We start from the raw sequence: 22,889 nt of genomic DNA, 5'->3' as shown, positions 1-22,889 counted from the left end.
ACCCCAATGTTTACCCATGAAAATCGCCCAAATCGAGCTCCCCAACTCTATTTTTGTCAAAAATGGTAGAAAATCCCCGTTTATAGAGCCTCAGCTGTTTCGGGCGTCACGGGTAGCGTGGGGCGCTGCCTGTGGCGCTATTTACAGTACCTTTAAACATCCCAGTGCTAGGGCTAGCGCCAGGTAAGAAACAGATAATTTATTTACTTGGATATCTTATAGTGATGTGTTTCTTATTGTTTTATTTCTCCAAAGCTTTGTGGTGCAGATACGGTTCCTAAAATGCGTTCTCGCGCGCTCAACTGCTTGTGGCCTCTATCATTCTATGTGAACTTTGACAAATTCAGTCCAACTTCTGGCGCTCTACAGTTAATTAAGAGTCTCCCCATATTGAGTGAACTTGATATTACGGTAAGTAAGGAAACATTATGTGGTCATACACTAGATACATGTGTGAGTTTGATTCATTTTTGCAACTTCATATATGTGAAACTCAGAAGCTCAAATATTTTACACCATTAGGTCCGTTCTACCAGTGACAATGCTGAAGCAGTTTCAAAATATTTGAACACACCAGCCTGCTTGGACCGATCGCTCAACAAGCTCAAACGTGTGGTCATACGTTGTTTTAAGGGTTCAAAAACTGAACTGCTTTTTATAAAGTTATTCCTTGCTCGCACTCCATCTTTGGTAAGGATCATAATTAAGCCATTGAGAGACTTTTGTTCCTGCGAAGAAAGTAATATCACCACAAAGTTGACGAGTTTCCCGCGTGTATCTCCAGAGGCTGAGATTTTTTATTCGGATGCATGTCTTAACATACCAATCTCAAGTTCCAGCCAACAATTAGGGTAATGTTTTTGGACCCTTTTCTTTCCTAAAATATGGTCATATATGCAGGAAACTGTAAAAATAATTTATTTGCCTACATTGGTTATGAAAAGATTTCCAAATTGTTTATAATAGTCGTGAACTACTTTGCTTGTTACTGTAAAGTTTTAAGTTGTTTGCTTGAAGTCTTCCCCAGTACAAGTTTAGTCATTCATGCTTTGCTTCGATTATAGCCAAAGATTCAAAATTGTTGTAACCAAATTGAATCTATTTACATTTTTATGTAGAGGTTTGTCTTCCTTACTATGTCACCACTATGTTTAAGATTATGGCTTTACAATATGTAGCAAACTAGTAGAGCTTGACTAACATTGCCCATGATCTCAGTTATAGATTCTTGGTTTGATTCAAGATTTATTAAAAGCTTCCATGAGTAAATCTTGCCGAGTCAGTAAACACCATTATTAAGTTAAACTAATTTTCTGATTTACTATAAAATGCACTGGTTCTTTAGCAAAAAATAAATCATGTATCATTGCAAAAAGGTACCCCAAATATACAAATCTTATCTTTGATGGTGATTCTGCTATAGCTCTCCGCCTGCATTGCACAAGAGGACCAATTTTATTAAGCTAACTTATTTTTAAGTATTCTTTATTAGCAAAAAAATGATTTTCTAGTATTCAAGTAATGGATTTGTTGTTACCTGAAGCTTCAGGTCTTCTTTTTCATTTTATGAGTTCATTGATCTACCATGTTATTACTTCTAGTAGAATAGTTCCCAACTGATAGATGTCTTCCTTCTCTACTTCTTTCTTGCTAAATAGAGTTCCCTCCATTTTAATTTATGTGAACCTATTTGATTTGGGCACTGAGGTTAAGAAATAGTGGAAGACTTTTGAAACTTGTAGTCTAAATAACCCATAGGTATTTGTGAAAATAAGTTCATATAAATTGGAAAGGACGAAGTAGTTTACATTATGAGTGTGTAATTCAGACCAAGGGATACGCTGCTAGTTTGTCTGACGGAGTGATGTTTTATACGTCAATGCCACACAAGAGGGGGGTGATTTGTGTGGTGTCCAATTTTTCGCATGCACAAATCATATAAGGACCTGGCTATGTGTTCCAACTGCTACCGTTGCGGAATAATAAGTATAAAAAATAAAGAACACATAGATTTTTACGTGGAAAATACCTGGCTCAAAAGGTGAAAAAACCACGACCTACTTTCCAATAGGATTTTCCCAAAACTCTTTACTAAATCAGTGAGCCAAAACATCATTTACAAAACTCTTTTGTAAACCTAGGATTACCTCTAATCCCTTGTAGCAAACTAGCCTCTAACTATTTGCGACAAACTTCAAGTTAACTCTAACTTGAAAACACAAAGAACCTATTACAGACGGTTCTAGAAAAAGCTAAAAAGGTACAAGTTAAACCACCTACTACAAATAACTAGACTAAAAGACAACAGTTAGAACTGGTTCTTCTAGCTAGTTCAAGTAACATCAGATTCGTACACTCAAATATCACTCAAACTGCTTGCAAAATTGCCTCGCTATTTTTCTCTCAATTCTTGCTTAACTTATGCTTTTGTGTTTCCCTGTACAATAAGAACATTCTGCAATATATAGGAGTTAGTAGATAAAGAGTTAACTAGAATCCTAATGCTACTCTTCCTTGGTGGAAGAGTTCTAGTTAAACTCAACTCCTAAATCCTTCCTTATCTTAGATACTGTTCTTACTGAATAAGGAGTCCTTCTCCTTATCGGTTTTGCAATATTTTCGATCAGGAGATATCTCATTCTACCAGAATACGCTTATCTCCTGCATGTGCAACTCACGTGCCTTGACTCTGCCGGTGTCTATGTCTGCTAGTGATGGACCTGGTTCATATCTAAGTTCTTTTGTCAATCTTCAAAACTATTCTCTTTCTTGGGCCAACAAATTCTCAATTTTTGATGATGACAAACTTTGTGCATCCATAAGCTTAGGCCTGTTTTAACTTAATCCAATATTGACATATATTAGAGTATTAAGCACTTATCATAAAGAACCAGGGTCATTTAGATTATAAATATCACTTGTTCAGAGCACATCTTCCCCCTTTTGGCATCATCAAAAAGTTGCAAAAAGATGTGTGAGTCCCAGATTTCATAAAAATTACTCATGGCAACTGGGGCAACTGCAAATGTATTCATGGATCAATCATCAGTAATCAACTAAGAATTAAAACTATCAAAGAAATATAGATAGTGCATGAGAACAAGAGCAACAAATTTCATTGATAGAAAGTACGGTTCTTCCACAATCCACAAAATGAAACAAAAACATTTAAAGCATGAGCAACAAAAAGAAAAAGTCCCGAATCTGGGTCACTGAATTTCTAGGCAGGCTAGGCAACTAAGGCTTGGAAGAACTAGGGGCTTGGGTTTTGGCTTGGAGAAGATTCAACATATCGTGAAGAATTCCCTCATTCTTCTCCCTTTCCTTTGTAAGCTCAACTCTTAGAACATCCCTCTCAGATTCAACCTCAGCCAAATGAGTCTTCAGCTTTGCTATCTCAGCATCCTTTTCCCCACTCTCCTGCACTAGGGCTCTGACCTTGCTGTTTACATGTGTCCTTTTCGATGAACCAGGTTCATGGGGGACGGCATGGATCTCATAATCACAAGCAAGAAGAGTATTGATCCCAAAATGGTCTTTGCTTGTGGCCATCTCCGCCTTCTTCAATGGAACCTTATAATGAGCAAGAACAGAAGTGAGGATGAAACCATAAGGAATGGCATGGGCTTTGGAGCCATTGACAACTCTGTGCAAAAGCTGAATGATGAACCCAGGCCAGTTTATCTACCTCTCACTGTCCATACACTCTATCAAGACTAAGTCCATGTAATTTGCAATATGTCTCCTTTCCTGCCTTGGCAACACGCACTTGTTGATGAATTCAAAGATCACCTTGTGGGGTGACTTCATTTCACTCTTATAGACTGCTTTGGTCTCACTCTCTTCTTCATTATCACAAAATTTCCTTGTGATAGCCAGGGAAGTTGGAAGAGAATCCAGACTGGGCCATTTCTGTCTAGTATAGTCATCATAGCCTTCAGAGGATATGCCAAGGATTTCACCCAGTTCTTTAGCATCAAAAGAGATTTGGACCCCTTTCACTAGGCAGGTGACTCTTCCTTCCTTGACCTCAGCATTGGCCATGAATTCCACAATCTCATTCCTAGCCATTCTCCCATCCAACTGAAGGACCATGTCCTTCCATCCCTGTATCTCAAGCTTCTCCAGCAGCAAAATCATTCCTTCTTCTTCCAAGTCCTTCAACAATCTCCCCTTCAGAATTGTTCTTTTACCAAACTTTGACAGCTTGTCCTTCTCACCATCAGACACATCCTCCTCTTCACCACTCCAATCATCGTCTTCAGTAATTTTTACTTACTTGGCTTTCACTGCAGACCTGGTTCGCTTAGCCAAGATAGAGGGTTCAGTAGACTTAGAAACAGATGAAGACTTCTTTGAGGAAGTCTTGGCTTTCTTTGTCTTAGGGGTATGAACCTCTACCTCTGCCACCTTTTCACTTTGATGGACCAGGTCCATCTCATCCAACTCAACAGCCTCAACAGGCTCAACCACTTTTTCTTTCCCTTGATCCACTGTTTTCTTCTTACTCTCCTCTAAAGCTCTCTGCAACTCCTCCTCACTCTGCTTTAGCTTGCTCCTTATAGTTCTTCCTCTTGGAAGAGGAATATCAGAGGTCTCAGAAGGAGCAGCTTTCCATTTCTGGTTGGATCTTACTGTCCCAGAGGTTGTAGCTTTAGGAGTTCTTTTCTTCTTGGGTTGGTAACTGTCACTTAACCTTTTCAAGAGATCAGCCAGGTTTCCTCAGCAGATGAACCAGGTTCTTCTGCTTGCTTGCCAAGATTTACTAGCCCTTTAGCGGTTTCTCCTGATCCACTTCCCCCTGTGTGCCTGCCACCTTCTTCCTCCTTCTCTGGTTCAGCTCCACAAACATCCATTCTAACAGATTCAAAGGTGGGTGAAGAATCAACTACTTCTTTCCCTTTTCCCCTCTTTTCACTCTGTACTCCCTCTCTCTCTCTTTTTTTTTTTCAATTTTATTTTTACCACCTCTCCTTCTTGTCTCAGGCATTTCCACATCTTTCACAGACCCAACCAGGATGAACCTAATTTCTAAATTTTTAGCATTCTCAGAAATAACCTCAGATGAAGGATTTGGGACATAAGTTACCTATTCAGAATCGGAAGACCCGGTTTCTTCCCCCTCAGTCACTGATTTAAAGGAATCACTCAAATTTTGTGAGTGTTGGGCTTGGCTTGCTTGAAGCTGGACATTTAATTATCGAGATAAAGCACCACTGGCCACTATTTTTCTAGCAAGCATTTTGACTCTCCTTTTTCTAGGTTGGGGGATAGAACTAGGTTGAGGGGTTGTTGAGGAAGAGGAAGGAGTAGGGGGTGGAGGAGTACCAGGGTTATTCCAAGGGTTAGACATTTTTGTTATGGTTTTGTGATGAAGGAAAAAGCTTGGATCGAATTCGAAGGCAAGGAGAGATGAAAGGGTTTTGACGGTTTTTTCAGAAATAATGAAGAGTTTGCAGAGTTGATGAGGGATTTAAAGGAGAAGTGTATTTAATACACAACTTCAGCTTTTTGTGGCCAATTAGAAGTCTAATCACTCTGCAGTTTTTCAGTTTGGAATGACGGTTACAGCTCCCCTAGAATCTAGGTGTTTTAATTCGGTGAGGATTCTTTAGTTGAACCGGAACTGGTTCAAATTTTTATTGGATAAGCTTTGGAAAATTTTGGACTTGGGTAGAGTTATACTCATGATTTGAATATTAGTATTTAAAAATATGCATAGTGTAGAACACATACCTCATTTTTCAGATAACCAGCACTGATAAACCAGGTTCTTCACTAAGAATCCTCTCAACCATGTCTCAAATTGCAAAAATAGAGAAAATTTCATTAGAGACCAGTGATTCATATTAAAACATGGAATATGAGTATACTTTTTACAGTATGAGACTGAGCAACAATTAATCTGGTTATTTAAACAAGTTCCAGATTTTCTAACCAAATTTATTTTTTTTCATTTCTTTTTTTTTTTTTCATGTACAATCTGAACTGGTTCACTTAGGTGATCTTAATCATCTCTAATTCTAACATGTTCCTTTCAAAGTGCTCTCTACTTAGTTCTTTTGTAAAGATGTCAGTAATCTGTTTATCAATAGCACAAAACTCTATAGTGATCAATCCCTTCTCATAATTGTCCCTTAAAAAGTGATGTCTAACATCTATGTGCTTTGTTCTTTTATGATGAACGGGGCTCTTTGTCATACTAATAGCACTAGTGTTATCACAAAATATAGGGATACATCCAACATCGATTCCAAAATCCCTCAATTGTTGTTTAATCCACAATAGTTGAGCACAACATGAGGCAGCTGCAACATACTCAGCTTCAGCAGTAGATAAGGCCACTGAATTTTGCTTTTGGGTGGTCCAAGACATGAGCCAAGGAAGTGTGCCATACCTTAGGTACTCTTTCTATCCACAAGACAAACTGCATAATCAGCATCATCATATCCCACAAGATTGAAATTACTACCTTTTGGATACCAAAGACAAAGATCAGTGGTGCCTTTTGGATATCTCAAAATTCTCTTGACAACCGTCAAGTGAGACTCCTTCGGATTTGCCTAAAATCTTGCACAAAGGCCTACACTGAAAACAATGCCAGGTCTACTAGGAGTGAGATACAACAATGAGCCAATCATTTCCCTATACAACTTCTGATCAACAGATGAACCAGGTTCATCTATATCCAACTTTGTAGATGTTGCAATAGGAGTGTCGATTTCTTTGGAATCTTCCATTTTAAACCTTTTAAGCAACTCTTTTACATACTTCTGCTGATAAATCATAGTTCTATTTGAATTTTGTTTAATTTGTAAGACTAAAAAGAAATTAAGCTCACCCATCGTGCTCATTTCAAATTCACTCCCCATTAATTTAGCAAAATTTTTACTTAACTTATCAGTAGTTGCTCCAAAGATTATATCATCAACATATATCTGAACTACCAAGAGATCTTTACCTTTTTCTTTCAAGAACAAAGTATTGTCAATTTTACCTCTCTTGTAGTCATGCTCAAGCAAAAACTTTGATAATCTTTCATACCATGCTCTTGGCGCCTGCTTGAGCCCATAAATTGCTTTGTCAAGTTTGTACACATGATCAGGACTTTCCTTGCTTTCAAACCCCGGAGGTTGATTGACAAACACTTTTTCCTTTAGATAGCCATTAAGGAAAGCACTCTTGATATCCATCTGGTGAAGGGTGAATTCCATGTAAGCAGCAAAGGCTATGAGGAGTCATATTGCTTCCAACCTTGTGACTGGAGCAAAGGTTTCATCATAGTCTATGCCCTCCTCTTGGCTATATCCTTGAACCACCAATCTTGCCTTGTTCCTTGTAACTGTTCCATTTTCACCAAGTTTATTTCTGAAGACCCATTTTGTATCAATTACTGATCTATCTTTGGGTCTTGGTACCAGATGCCAAAATTGACTCCTTTCAAATTGGTTGAGTTCATCTTGTATTGTATTTACCCACTCTGCATCCTGCAAAGCCTCAGCAACATTTTTAGGTTCAATAAGAGATAAAAAGGCATCAAAAGCACAGAGATTCTTTAATGAAGATCTGGTTTTGATTCCAAAGGTTGGATCAGTAATTATGTTCTCAATGGGATGAGAACTTTGATACTTATAAGGTTTCACAACCAACTAGTTTCCCCTTGATGTTCCCTCAATGTTTTGTTGTTGTGGAATAGGTTCAGGTACAGGTTCCATTGAAGTTTGAGAATTGTTTTGTTCTATTCCCCCTGTCATGTTGCCGGGGATAGATGAACCCGTTCCATCACTTGTTCCTTCCTCCAGAGTTGCCTTAGTCTGGGCTGTGGTTTCATTTAAGTGTTTAACCAGTCCAATTGCTTCATCATCCTATTCATGTCTCTCAGAAAGAATGTTAGTTTCATCAAATACCACATGTACACTTTCTTCAACACACATAGTTCTTTTGTTATACACTTTATAAGCTTTACTATGTGAAGAATACTCCCTCATCACTTCTAGGATCAAACTTACCTAGGGAGTCCTTACCATTGTTGTGCACAAAACACTTGCATCCAAATGCCCTAAGATGGGATATGTTTGGTTTTCTCCCTTTAAGTAACTCATAGGGATTCTTCTCTACTAGAGGTCTTGTCATGCACCTATTTATTATATAGCATGCAGTATTTATAGCTTCTGCCCAGAAGCTATGGGACAACTTACTAGAAAGAAACATAGTCCTAGCCGTATCTTCAAGAGTCCTATTCTTTCTTTCAACTACTCCATTTTGTTGTGGAGTTCTAGGGGCAGAAATATTATGATCTATACCATGCACATCACAAAATTCAGCAAATTTAGCATTTTTAAATTCAGTACCATGATCAGACCTAATTGATACAAGTTGATTTCCTTATTGTTTCTGAGTTTTTCTAACAAAGAAAGTGAACATGTCAAATGCTTCATATTTAGATGTTAAAAATAGTGTCTGGGTAAACCTAGAATAATCATCAACAAGCACCATTAAATATCTCTTACCACCTCTACTTAATGTTCTCATTGGACCACAGAGTTCCATATGAACCAGTTCCATCGTTCTGGTGATACTTACCACTTTCTTGCATTTAAAAGAGGATCTTACCTGCTTCTCCCTTGGACAAGCCTCACAAACTTTGTCTTCCTTAAACTTAATGTTAGGCAGTCCTATCACCAAGTACTTGGAGACTAATTTGTTGAGTTGACTTAGACTTGCATGTCCAAGCCTCTTATGCCAAAGGAGAGGATCATTATCTAGCACACTTAAGCAAGTTAGTTCATTCTCTGAGAGTGTCGACATATCTATAATATATATATTATTCACTCTTTTACCCTGCAAAACAATTTTGTCAGTGATAAGATTTATCACAAAACATTTAGTAGAGGTGAATGCTACCAAGTTACCTCTATCACACAATTGTGACACACTGATTAGGCTATACTTCAAGCCGTCTATCAAGTAGACATTCTCAATGGAATGAGAGTCATCCTTACCTACCTTACCAACCCCAATGATTTCACCTTTCTTTCCATTTCCAAAGGAGACAATTCCTCCTTTGAGGTCCTCAAGTGAAAGGAACTGGTCCTTGTTCCCTGTCATATGCTTTGAGCAGCCACTATCCATGTATCATATTTGGTTGCTTCCCTTCACTTGAACCTAAAAAAGGAAATCAAGGGTTAGTCTTAGGAATCCAAACTAGTTTGGGTCCCTTTCTATAAGCAAAATGATGAATTAAATTCTTTTTAGCCCAACTTGGTAACCAATTCTTCCCTTGAACAAAAATTTTGTTCTTTTGACTGGCCATTTCTTTTGTGTTACATTCACTTTTATAGTGACCAGTCTTACCACAATGAGTACAAATCTTGTTCTCAGGAAGAGTGAGGTACTTGCTTTTAGGTTCCCACTTAGGTATCTGATTCCCAAAGCCAAGTCATCTTCTACTGCTACTGTGATATTCCTGTAGCCATGACAAAGCATCGGAGGACCTGTTCCATTTACTAGTTATGTCTAGTTCATGCTTGACCTTGACTAGATCCTCCTTTAGCACTCTTACATGCTCATCCTTCCTATACAACTCATCTTTTAGTTTGCCTACATTTTCTTCTAAAGTGAGTTGTGTGCAATCAGTTGTCTTCTTACTGGTTCCTAGTTTCAGTTTTAGATTTTCAGATTTTAACTCAAGAATATTTGCTTCAAGTGTATGAACCTGGTTCTTCAGAGCAGTATTTTCAATCATAGTCTCACTAACTTTGAGTTCCAGGTTCTTACACTTTGCTTTTAAAATCACACAATCCTTAGACAGTCGTTCTTTTTCTTTATTTATTACCTCAGATTCGTCAATGAAATCTAGCAATAACTCAGAGAGTGTTTCTTTAGACAAAAACTTAATCTTGTCTTTGAGATGAATTATACTTACCTCAGATTCCTCATGAGATTCCCCATCTGATTCTCCAATTGCCATAAGTGCTTGTTCGTCTCCATCTTCATCATCTAATTCCTCATCTGAACTTTCTCCCAAGAAGCAACCATAGCCTTTGTTGATCCTTTGTTCTTCTTGGGATGAACTTGTTCCTTCGTTAATATCCTTCCTTCTTCCATTAAATTTCCCATTGAGGGCAGTTCTTGATGTCATGATCAGTCTTCCCACACTTGTAGCAGCCCTCATTGGTCATTTTTTCAAGAACCCTTGTTTTGTTGTAATTTTTACCTCTTGAAGAACCTTTTCCTCTCATAAGGTATTTCTTGAAGTCCTTGTTGATCATAGCCATTTCATCTTCCTCCAGATCAGCACCTTCAGTGATTCTGAGTGCCAGACTCATTTCCTTCTTGGGTACATTCATCTTCATGGTTTGCCTTCTAAGTTCATAAGCAGTGAGATTTCCAATTAAATCATCCAACCTAAGAATGAAAATGTTCTTTGATTCCTGAATGGCAATGATTTTGCTCTCCCAAATAACTGGTAGAACCCTAGTCAGAATCTTCTCAACTTTGTCTTCTTCAATAAGAGTCCTTCCAAGAGACTTCAGTTCATTAGTCAGTGTGGTGAACCTTGTATACATCTCTTGGATAGTCTCTCCTTCCTTAATAGAGAAATTCTCATATTGAGAATATAGTAAAGTACCTCTAGACCTCTTCACCTGAGCAGTTCCTTCATGAGCCACTTGCAAGGTGTCCCAAATTTTCTTAGTAGTAGTACAGCTTTGAATTCTGTTGTACTCGTCTAGACCAAGTCCACACACAAGCCATTTCCTGGCCTTAGCATTCTTCTCCCACTTTCTCAAGTCCTCAGCAGTGCAGTCGGCTCTTGTCTTTGGCACCTCTTCTCCTTCGGCATTTATCTTCATGGTAGCCAATGGACCATCTGTGACAATGTCCCATAACTCATAGTCTTCTCCTATGATATGGTCTCTCATTCTGTTTTTCCACCAGGAGTAGTACTGGCCATTGAAGATGTGGCCAAGCAGTGGATTGCTCTTCCCAGTTTCCAGGTGGTGCACTCATCTTGATCTTCTCTTAAGGTGTTAGCCTCTTCAAGGATAACCTGCTCTGATACCAATTGATGTTTTATACGTCAATTCCACACAAGAGGGGGGGAGGTGATTTGTGTGGTGTCTAATTTTTCGCGTGCACAGATTACAGAAGGACATAGTTCTTCTATGTGTTGCAACTGCTACTGTTACGGAATAATAAGTATAGAAAATAAAGAACACAGAGATTTTTACGTGGAAAACACATGGCTCAAAAGGTGAAAAAATCACGACTTACTTCCCAGTAGGATTTTTTCAAAACTTTTTACCAAATCAGTGAGCCAAAATAGCATTAACAAAACTCTTTTGTAAACCTAGGATTACCTCTAACCCCTTGTAGCAAACTAGCCTCTAGCTATTTGCGACAAACTTCAAGTTAACTCTAACTTGAAAGTACCTATTACAGACGCTTCTAGATAAAGCTAAAAAGGTATAAGTTAAAACCACCTACTACAAATAACTAGACTAAAAGACAATAGTTAGAACTGGTTCTTCTAGCTGGTTCAAGTAGCATCAGATTCTCACACTCAAATATCACTCGAACTGCTTGCAAAATTGCCTCGCTATTTTTCTCTCAATTCTTGCTTAACTTATGCTTTTGTGTGTCCCTGTACAATAAGAACATTCTGCAATATATAGGAGTTAGTAGATAAAGAGTTAACTAGAATCCTAATGCTACTCTTTTTTGGTGGAAGAGTTCTAGTTAAACTCAACTCCTAAATCCTTCCTTATCTTAGATAGTGTTCTTACTGAATAAGGAGTCCTTCTCCTTATCGTTTTTTGCAATCTTTTCGATCAGGAGATATCTCAATCTGCCAGAATACTCTTATCTTCTGCATGTGCAACTCACGTGCCTTGACTCTGCCGGTGTCTATATTTGCCAGTGATGGGCCTGGTTCATATCTGAGTTCCTTTGTCAATCTTCAAAACTATTCACTTTCTTGGGCCAACACGGAGCAAGCTAGAAATTAAGAAGTTAAAAAATTAAACAAATTGTTCAATTTACTGTAGGTGATTACCAGGTTTAAAGCATGTGTATGATTAAGGCTTCCATTTTTTATAGCATATATACTTTACTTACTGCTGCAAGTTTGCTTGGTCTGATATGATATCAAGTTTAAACCTTACAGGCTGATCTCCAGTACAAAGTTTGTATTTTGACGCCCCATGCATTGACGCTGTGGGAAAATAGTCACATGCATCAGTGGTTGTTTTCATGAAAAACGACTGCCAAATATATATATATATATATATATATATATATATATATATATATATATATATATGTTAGGATTGGAACCCGGGTAGTGCGGAATATAGCCAAACAACGATATAATGGCAATAACAAAGACAATGAAAGTTGATAACAACGACAATTAAAGTAGATAAAGAAGACACAAATTTAACGTGGTTCGGTCAAAGTGACATACGTCCACAAGCGGAGAGGAGCAATTTACTATAACAATAAGAGTACAAAAGAGAGTACAAAATTAGAGTAAACACTCTAATTAATCCCAAATACCCTAAGAGAATAACCTCACAAGATCACTCCAAAGAAAGGGTTCACACAAATATTTTCCAACACTTACTCTCTTACAAAATACTCTATAATGAAATAAATGAGGAGAAAGAAAGACGAGTGAAAAGCTCTTGAATTGGTGTGTTTACAAATGAGGAGAAACTCCTCTATTTATAGCAAGAAATCCTTGGCCTAATAATGAATATTATGTCATGGCAAATATCATGATCCACAAATTTAATATAATGGATATTATGTCATGACAAATGTCATGAAAATTTGGCCATATTACAATATAGCTCATCAAAAGTAAGAGATTTTATCTATGTTACAAAATGGAACTTACCTTTGATTTGGCTCTGCCACTTTAAGGTTCTGCTTGTCCGCTTTTTGGTAAATAGAATTTATCTCACTTTGACTTGGTAAGAATAGGTGAAACTGCATCTTTTGAAATCTAAGTGGAGTCACAAGTTACTTGCTGTATCTTTTTATTTTCTTATTTCTCTTTCATTATATTTACACTGATTATTAGCAGATTGTGTCATATATTTTGCACAGTATCAAAGTTTGATGTCATACTAAATTAATACGATCGGCCCTGTCAAATCAAGGCAAATATGGTGGAAGACAGACTAGTTTAGTTAATCAAAATTTTGGTATTATCAAATGGTTAGAGAAGAGTAATAACAGCCCCGCTTTGCGACGCTGAGCTGCCCGACAGAAGACACAGGACTACAAAATGGTACACTCTAATGCTAATAATCAGGTATGGGTAAGGTTTGCGTAGATACTATCCTTCTCAGACCTCACTTGTGTGATTAAATTGGAGTTGTTGTTAATCTGCTAATAATTGTACAGTATTATTTTATAAATCTGTACAACTTCGAAGACTTCAGAAATTTGATTTGATATTCATATTTCAAGCTTTGATGATGTTTAAAGCTGCTGATGGTATATACCCACGCAATCACTTGTCATAGAACGAATCCATATTTTCTACTAATCAAATATGAAAACATAAAACATGCATAACGGCATAATTCAAATGCTTACTTGATAGGGTAAACCGTCTGTTGCTTAACTTTACTGTATTACCTCAATTCCTTGAATTTGACAATCACAAAATCGCGATAAGATAGTATTAATATGTGTGGGAATTAATTGATAACGAGGACCTGGAAATTGCTTGGGCGATTTTCTTGTGAAAATAGCACGGGCTAGCAGTTTTCGGACTGGTAATTGAAAAATAGTCAGCGTTTGTAAAGTCATTGAAAAATAGTCAGCGTTTGTAAAGTCATTGAAAAATAGCCACTATTTTGCTGCAACACGGAAAGTTCCAGCATAACATACTGGAGATTGATGCACTTGTGTATGAACTTCCAACATATTATGCTGGAACTCCAACACATAGAAAGTTCCAGCATAATATACTGGAGATTGGAGCACTTGTGTATAAGTCCAGTATATTATGCTGAAATATTTTATGAATTTTAAACAGTATTTTTGTTCAAATTTATCTTTACATGAAAAGTGGCTAAATTTCGATTACTTTTGAAATTGTGACTATTTTTTAATTATCACTTGTAAATCTGACTATTTTTGAATTTCACAGTTGACCTTTTTTCCGCAGAAAGATGGACATTTTAGAAAATAGGACTGATTAATTTGAGAAAACAATTGAGTTTTACTTTGGTATGATTAAGAGGGAGTACTTTGTGAGAAGCATCATAATTCACAGATCTTTTCTACTTTGGTATAAGGAGATTGTAGAAAATTATGAATAATACTTCTCTGGAAAGTATGCATAAAAGATCTCCCAACTTGTAATGTAAAATATCTTTCGCAATGTGCGTTAGCTAGCAAATTGAATATATATTCTGATTGATGTTATAGAGATTGAGAACATTATTTATATCAAGAAAGCAAAAAAACAAAAAAGAGAACTCTTTCTATAACGAGCAAGAAAACATGTTTATTAGAAAAGGCAAGTTATACAATAAACACTTGAATAAGAAATAAAAATGATGCCAATGGATGATGTCATAATGATTGACACATATGTTGTACGTACACATATCTTATTATTAATCAACTGCTATTGAGCAAGAAAATATGTTTTTTAGAAGAATCAGTTATACAATAAACACTAGAGCAAGAAATAAAAAAGATGTCAACACAAATGATGCCCTAAATTATGTTATAACTGGTTGACATGTATGTCGCACGTATGTTGCACGTACATTAAATAGTGTAAATGCTATATAATAAACTTCACGAACCAAAGATTAATGCATGTAAAATATTTTTTTAAACCCGTTTGAAAAGTAAATTGATGATATGTAATAAACGAAAATGGAACAAACTATAAAAAAAAGTAGAGTCATCCTTGAGGTATTGACACAATTATCAACTTGCAATTTTTAAGATATGTTAACAAGAATTAAAAATCTAACTAATTTGTTTCTAAATTTTTCTGAGTCGAGATTCATTGAACACGTAAGTTGCACGTATATTACAGTTTGGTCAGTGGTTATGAAATTCATATTAGAAATAATAAAGAGTATGTAAATAAACAACAAAGTCGTTATGAAATTTATATTGGCTTATTTTCCTTAATTAGCATCCCTTGAATTTTGAACAAAGAGATAAAAGTGTAGGAAAAAGTGTAGGAAATTACATTAGAAACGAGAAAAACTAATGGTATAAATGACGTAATAAATAAGTAAGCGGTAGGTGAGTGAAAAAATGAGTAAAAGTATGATTTGTATCGATCAAAATAAATATATTAATGAAGAGGGGAGTTGGCGGTGTCGTCCGTGTCAGAAGAAGAACCACTACTAAAAATTCGGCAAAAATTCGACCGCGATCGACCAACCAAAAAACTGATGAAGTCGATCGATTTTAACTAATGAAGTCGACCCAAAAGCACTAATGGTCTAATGGTAGAATAGTATCTTGTCACAGCACAAACCCTAGTTCGATTCACAAATAATGCATTTTTAATTTCATAACTTAAAAAAATCGGGTGAAGTCGGCCAGTTTGTTTTTGGCCGATTGTGGAATTTAATTGGCCAACCAAAATCGGTCGGTCACAACCTACCAAAGTCAATCGGTTGGCTCTACTGACTGCCATGAGCCGGTCGATTTTTGGTCGATTTTGCCAATTATCGACCAAGATATAAACTGGCTTGTCATGCCCACGAGAGATGATGTCACAAGTTATAAATTGAGTTTCTTTTTTTTTTTTAATTAGAAAAGAAAATGAAAGTTAACGTTTCATGTCATTAATCATGATCATTTACGTCTCAATTTCAAATCAAGTTGGCATTAATTAATTGAGACCAAACTTTCATCAAATTGAATTTTCTACAACTTAATTTGTTACGGTCTTGCGTATAAAATGGATAGCATTGTAAATTCTATATAATAAACTACACGAACCAAAAATGTGGAAAAATATTTTACCCTTTTAATGAAAAGTGAATCGATAATATGCACGTAATAAAGGGGAGAAAAAGAGCAAACTATAAAAAATAAAATGACATGACTATTGAGACAGGGACACAATTATCAACTTGTCATTTTTAAGATTTGCTAACAATATTACAAAATCCAACTACTTAGTCTCTCAATTTATCCGAGTCGAGATCATTGGACACGGAAGTTGTACGTGTATTACATTTAGGTCAGCCGTTATGAAATTCATATTAAAAATAATAATGAGTATATGAATAAACAATAAAGCTATTATGAAGTTCATATTGATTTATTAGCATCCCTTACGCAAGAAATCTTTCTATCTTATTAGTCAAAGTTCTAATGAACAAGATCAAGATGTATCATACGTTTTAGAAGACACATTTAGGTAGAAGATATTTACTGCGTTAGAAATAAGAAAACGACTTGTATAAATGACATAATAAATAAAAAGTCGATAACAAAATGATTAAAAAGAATAAGAGTATGATTTGCATTAGTCTTGATATCTATACCTTTTTTTTTTTTACGTAACTAAGTAGTGTAAGGGCATGCATGTGAACACTGCACAAAAGGATTAGCCTTAAATGTCTTTAAAGATAATCCGAAAAGAAATAAACCAAACGTGACTCGTGTAACGCGTCTTGTAAAAAAAAAAAAAGGTAATGTGTCATGCCCACGAGAGATAATGTCACAAGCTAAAAATTGAGTTTCTATTTTTTCCTTTTTAGAAAAGAAAATAAAAGTTACCGCTTCATTTTATTGATCATGATCATTTTGTCTCAATTCCAAATCAAGGTAGCATCAGTTAACTGAGATCAAATTTTCATCAAATTAAATTTTCTGACTGTTATGGTCTTGTGTATAAAATGGTTAACATTGTAAATACTATATATTAAACTACACGAACCAAAGATTAATGCATGAAAAAAATTTCTTAACCCTTTTAGTGAAAAGTAAATGGATGATATGTAATAAAGGGGGGAAAAGAGCAAACTATAAAAAGCAAAGTGACTCTTGAGATAGGGACACAATTATCAACTTGCCACTTTTAAGATTTGCTAACAAGAATAAAAAAATCTAACTAATTACTTTCAATTTATCTAAATCGAGATAATTGGACACGTAAGTTGCACGTATATTACATTATATTAAAAATAATAATAAGTATATGAATAAATAATAAAGTCATTATGAAGTTCATATTGGCTTATTAGCATCCCTCACGCAAGAAATCTTTCTAATCTTATTAGTGAAAAAGATTCTAATGAACAAGATCAAGATGTGTCGTACGTTTTAGAAGAGACATTTATGTAGAAGGCACTTACTGTATTAGAAATAAGAAAATGACATAATAAATAACAAGTCGATAACAAAATGATAAAAAAGAATAAGAGTATGATTTGAATTAGTCTCGATATCTATACTATTTTTACGTAACTAAGTAGTGTGAGAGCATGCATGTGAACACTTCACAAAAGAATTAGCCTTAAATGTCTTTAAAGATAATCCTAAAAGAAATAAATCAAAAAACGTGACTCGTGTAACGCGTCTTGTAAAAAAAAACGTGACTCGTGTAACGCGTTTTGTAAAAACAAAAAGGTGACATGTCATGCCCACGAGAGATGATGTCACAAGCTATAAATTGAGTTTTTTTTTTCCCTTCTTAGAAAAGAAAATGAAAGTTAGCACTTCATGTTTACGTCTCAATTTCAAATCAAGTTAGTATCAATTAACTGAGACCAAACTTCCATCAAATTAAATTTTCTGCAGCTTAATCTATTATAGTCTTGCGCTTAAAATGGTTAACATTGTAAATTCTATATAATAAACTGTACGAACCAAATATTAATGCATGAAAAATATGTTTTTAACCCTTTTAATGAAAAGTAAATCGTAGATATTTAATAAAGGAAAAAAGGAGCAAACTATAAAAAACTATAATGATTCTTGAGATAGGGACACAATTATCAACTTGCCACATTTAAGATTTGCTAACAAGAATAAAAAATCTAACTAATTAGTCTCTCAATTTATCTGAGTCGAGATCATTGGACACGTAAGTTGCACGTATAGTACATTCAGGTCAGTTGTTATGAAATTCAAATTAAAAATAATAATGAGTATATGAATAAACAATAAAGTCATTATGAAGTTCATATTGGCTTATTAGCATCCCTCGCGCAAGAATTCTTTCTATCTTATTATTCAAAGTTCTAACGAACAAGGCCAAGACGTGTCATACGTTTTAGAAGAGACATTTATATATGTAGAAGACACTTACTGCATTAGAAATAAGAAAACGACTTGTATAAATGATATAATAAATAATTAAGAAGTCGATAACAGAATGATAAAAAAGAATAAGAGTATGATTTGCATTAGTCTCGATATTTATACCATTTTTATGTAACTAATTAAGTAGTGTAAGAGCATGCATGCGAACACTTCACAAAAAGATTAGCCTAAAATGTCTTTAAAGATAATCCAAAAAGAAATAAATCAAAAGCGCGACTCGTGTAATGTGTCTTGTAAAAAAAAAAAAAAAGGTAATGTGTCATGCCCACGTGAGATGATGTTACAAGCTATAAAGTGAGTTTCTTTTTTTTTCTTTTTAGAAAAGAAAATGAAAGTTACCGCTTCATGTCATTGATCATGATCATTTATATTTCAATTCCAAATCAAGTTAGCATCAATTAACTGAGACCAAACTTCCATCAAATTAAATTTTGTGCAACTTAATCTGTTACGGTCTTGCACAAAAATAATAATGAGTATATGAATAAACAATAAAGTCATTATGAAGTTCATATTGGCTTATTAGCATCCTTCGCACAAGAAATCTTTCTATCTTATTAATCAAAGTTCTAACGATTAAGGCCAAGACGTGTCGTACGTTTTAGAAGAGACATTTATATATGTAGAAGACACTTACTGTGTTAGAAATAAGAAAATGACTTGTATAAATGACATTGGAATAAATAAGAAGTCGATAACAGAATAATAAAAAAGAATAAGAGTATGATTTGCATTAGTCTCGATATTTATACCATTTTTACGTAACTAAGTAGTGTAAGAGCATGCATGCGAACGCTTTACAAAAAGATTAGCCTTAAATGTCTTTAAAGATAATCCGAAAAGAAATAAATCAAAAAACGCGACTCATGTAACACGTCTTTAAAAAAAAGGTAATGTGTCATGCCCACGTGAGATGATGTCACAAGCTATAAAGTAAGTTTCTTTTTTTTTTTCCTTTTTAGAAAAGAAAATGAAAGTTACCGCTTCATGCATATGTCATTGATCATGATCATTTATGTTTCAATTCCAAATCAAGTTAGGATCAATTAACTGAGACCAAACTTCCATCAAATTAAATTTTGTGCAACTTAATCTGTTACGGTCATCGCATAAAATGGTTAACATTGTAAATTCTATATAATAAACTACATGAACCAAAGATTAATGCATGAAAAATATTTTTTTAACCCTTTTAATGAAAAGTAAATCGATGATATGTAATAAAGAAAAAAAAAGAGATAAAAAAGTAAAGTGACTCCTGAGATAGGGACGGAATAATCAACTTGCCACTTTTAAGATTTGCTAACAAGAATAAAAAATCTAACTAATTAGTCTCTCAATTTAATTATCTGATTATTGGACACGTAAGTTGCACGTATATTACATTCAGGTCGATCGTTATGAAATTTATATTAAAAATAATAATGAGTATATGAATAAACAATAAAGTCATTATGAAGTTCATATTTGCTTATTAGTATCCCTTAAATTTTTAATAAAGATTTAAAAATTTAGAAAAGGCGGTAATTATAGGAGGCGTCTATATATGAAACACTTACACGAAAAACAAAAGAAATTAATGATATAAATAACGTAATAAATGAGTAAGCGGTAGGTAAGTAGGAAAAAGAGTAAAAATATGATTTGTATTGTTAAAGACAAATACATTCATAGAGGAGAAATTGATGGCTTCCCGCTACAAAAGAAAAAAAAACTAGAATTAGCTACGAACGTCGTCGCTAATCTGTCGCTAAAACGCTTGTAACTAGCAGAATTTCTCGATAATCCGTTGCTAGTTAAGATTAGCGACGGATTTTTCTGTTTAGCTACAAAATCTGTCCGTCGCTAAAACCTGATTTTTTAGTAGTGTCCAAATCTGAAGAAAAAAGGAGAATGTACTGATAGTGATGGTCGGATTCGAAGAAGAAGAAGAAAGATGACATGATGGTATTAAAATGTATAATTTTAACTTTAGCTTATGCATTTTTTGATATTTTTTTCATGGTAAAAATTGCCATGTGGAATATCTTAGAGTATTTTATAAAGATTACGTAATAGACTTCACTTGTTCTTATTTAAGAATTTGTACTGTCCATTATGATAATGAACTTGTCATTTTGAAAACTTACTGTACATCGAATATGAGATTAATAGAGCTTCTCAATTTACCTAAGTCGCAAGTTACCATTTATACTTAATAGGAGAGAAAATTGAATATTTATTCTGAATGACGTTATAGAGATCGATAATATTTATATCGAGAACGCAAAGAAAGAAAACTCTTTCTATCTTATTATTAGTCAACTGCTATTGAGCAAGAAAATATGTTTGTCAGGAAGAAACAATTATATGTACAATAAATACTAGAACAAGAAATTAAAAAGATGCCAACACAAATGATGCCCTAAATTATGTTATGATAGTTGGCATGTGTGTTGCACGTACATTAAACAATGTAAATGCTACACAATAAACTTTACGAACCAAAGATTAATGCATGTAAAATGTATTTTTTAACCCTTTTGGAAACTAAATTGATGATATGTAATAAAGGAAAAGGGAGCAAACTATGAAAAAGTAGAGTTTCTTGAGATAGGGACAAAAATATCAACTTGCCACTTTTCAAATATGTTAACAAGAATAAAAAATCTAACTAAATAGTTTCTAAATTTATCTTCGACTCATTTAACACGTAAGTTGCACGTATATTACATTCTGGTTATTCGTTATCAAATTCATATTAACAAATAATAAAGAGTATGTAAATAAACAACAACGTCGTTATAAAGTTTATATTGGCTTGTTTTCCTTATTAGCATCCCTTGAATTATGATTAAAGTGTTGAAGTGTAGAAAAAAAATGTAGGAAATACTTATTAGACACGAGAAAAACCAATGGTATAAATGACGTAATAAATGAGTAAGCGGTAGGTGAATTAAAAAAGGAGTAAAAGTATGATTTGTATCGATCAAACATACATTAATGAATGGGGAAGCTGGTGGTGGTGTCTGTGTCAAAAGAAGAAGCACGATTAGAAATTCGGCCAAAATCGATAGCAATCGATCGGCCGAAAAACCGACCTGAGTCGGTCGGCTTAAAAAAGATATTTTTTTATTATTTTTTTTACCAAACCGAGTGAATTCGGTCATGTTCTTTTGGCGCCAAATGCGAAAAATTATTTTTGCGTTCCAAAAAATTTAATTTTTAAGAATCGACCAACTTCGGTTAGTTTTTCATTATAAAATTATTATTCAAACAACCGACCAAAATTGGTCAGTTATTTTAGTTGGTAATTTTAAAAAAATCGATCGATTTCGGTCGGTAAATTCTTTTGTAAAAAATAGTCCGATCAATCGGTTATTTTCGCGCAAAAATATAATTAAATAGTATAAATAAAATAAAATAAAGTCTTAAACCACACTAATAGTCTAGTAGTAGAATAGTATTTTATCACGTCATTGACACCGGTTCAATTCCCAAATGGTACATTTTAATTACATAATAATTTAAAAAACGTTACCGAAGTCGGACCATTATATATACATATTTTTGGCCGATTGTGAAATTTAATTGACCGTCGGTCGGTCACAATCGATTGTCTCTACCGACCGCCACGAATCGGTCAGTTTTTGATTGATTTTTGCCAATTATCGACCAACATCGGTTGATTTTGGTGGTCGGTTTTTGCCTTGTTTTTAGTAGTGAATGAGGAGGATGTACTAATGGTAGTGGCCGGATATCAAGAAGAATAAAGATGACGTGGTGGCGGACGAATCTGAAGAATAAAAATGAGGAGGAGGTGCTAGTGGTAATAGGCGACTTTGGAGAAGGAAATGGTGGTGATGATGGTTGAGGCTGAATCTAAAATAGGAGCAGGTGATAGCAGTGGCGGCTATGATAACGACGATGGAAATTGGATCTAATGAAGGAGGAGGAGGAGGAGAGATGGTGGTTGCGGTCAAATCTGAGAAGAAGGAGAAGGTGCCAAAGATCAAGACGTGTCGTACGTTTCAGAAGAGACATTTATTAGAAGATACTTGCTGTATTAGAAATTAAAAAAAATGAATTGTATAAATGACATAATAAATAAGAAGTTGATAACTGAATGATAAAAAATAATAAGAGTATGATTTACATTAGTTTCGATATTTATACCATTTTAACTAAGTAGTACTTTTACTACGTAGTACGTAAAATAATCAATGTGATAATTCATAAGTTCCCGAACCCACCCCAGAAGAAGAAGAAAAGGAAAAGGAAAAGATAAAGATAAAAAGAAACAGTCAAAAACTCAAAATAGTGACATACTGACATGAAGGCTTTTAAAAGACACAGCTAGTGAATGCATGTCAATATTTTAGACTTCCAATCTCAACCAAAAGTTAAACTTAAAAAACAAAAATTCTAGTAACTAAGCACAAATCAATTTGTTTTCCGACATAGACATGCGCGCGCGCATATATATATATATATATATATATATATATATATATATATATATATATATATATATATATATATATATTAAGTAATAACATTCCACATATTAGCTTTGTGAA

At 34.5% G+C, this 22,889-nt stretch overlaps 1 protein-coding gene across 3 annotated transcripts in view; it reads left to right on the top strand.

Moving 5' to 3' along the window:
* LOC108944382 (uncharacterized) overlaps positions 1 to 12,247 on the top strand; it is a 67,719-nt gene extending 55,472 nt beyond the window's left edge. For 2 of the 3 annotated variants that reach the window (XM_070200239.1, XM_070200240.1), the window contains exons 4-6: positions 256 to 411; positions 523 to 851; positions 12,167 to 12,247. In XM_070200239.1, coding sequence (XP_070056340.1) covers positions 256 to 411; positions 523 to 851; positions 12,167 to 12,197 — 516 coding nt within the window. In that variant the 3' untranslated portion in view covers positions 12,198 to 12,247. Of the gene's footprint in view, positions 1 to 255; positions 412 to 522; positions 1,131 to 12,166 lie in introns of those variants that run through there. The other variant, XR_011415642.1, reaches the window with a different exon arrangement.
* Positions 12,248 to 22,889: the final 10,642 nt, after the last annotated feature.

This window comes from Nicotiana tomentosiformis, chromosome 4 (assembly GCF_000390325.3).
Source record: "Nicotiana tomentosiformis chromosome 4, ASM39032v3, whole genome shotgun sequence".
Lineage (NCBI taxonomy): Eukaryota > Viridiplantae > Streptophyta > Magnoliopsida > Solanales > Solanaceae > Nicotiana > Nicotiana tomentosiformis.
The sequence above is the reverse complement of the archived record's forward strand: the minus strand, read 5'-3'. Positions and strand labels throughout refer to the sequence as shown.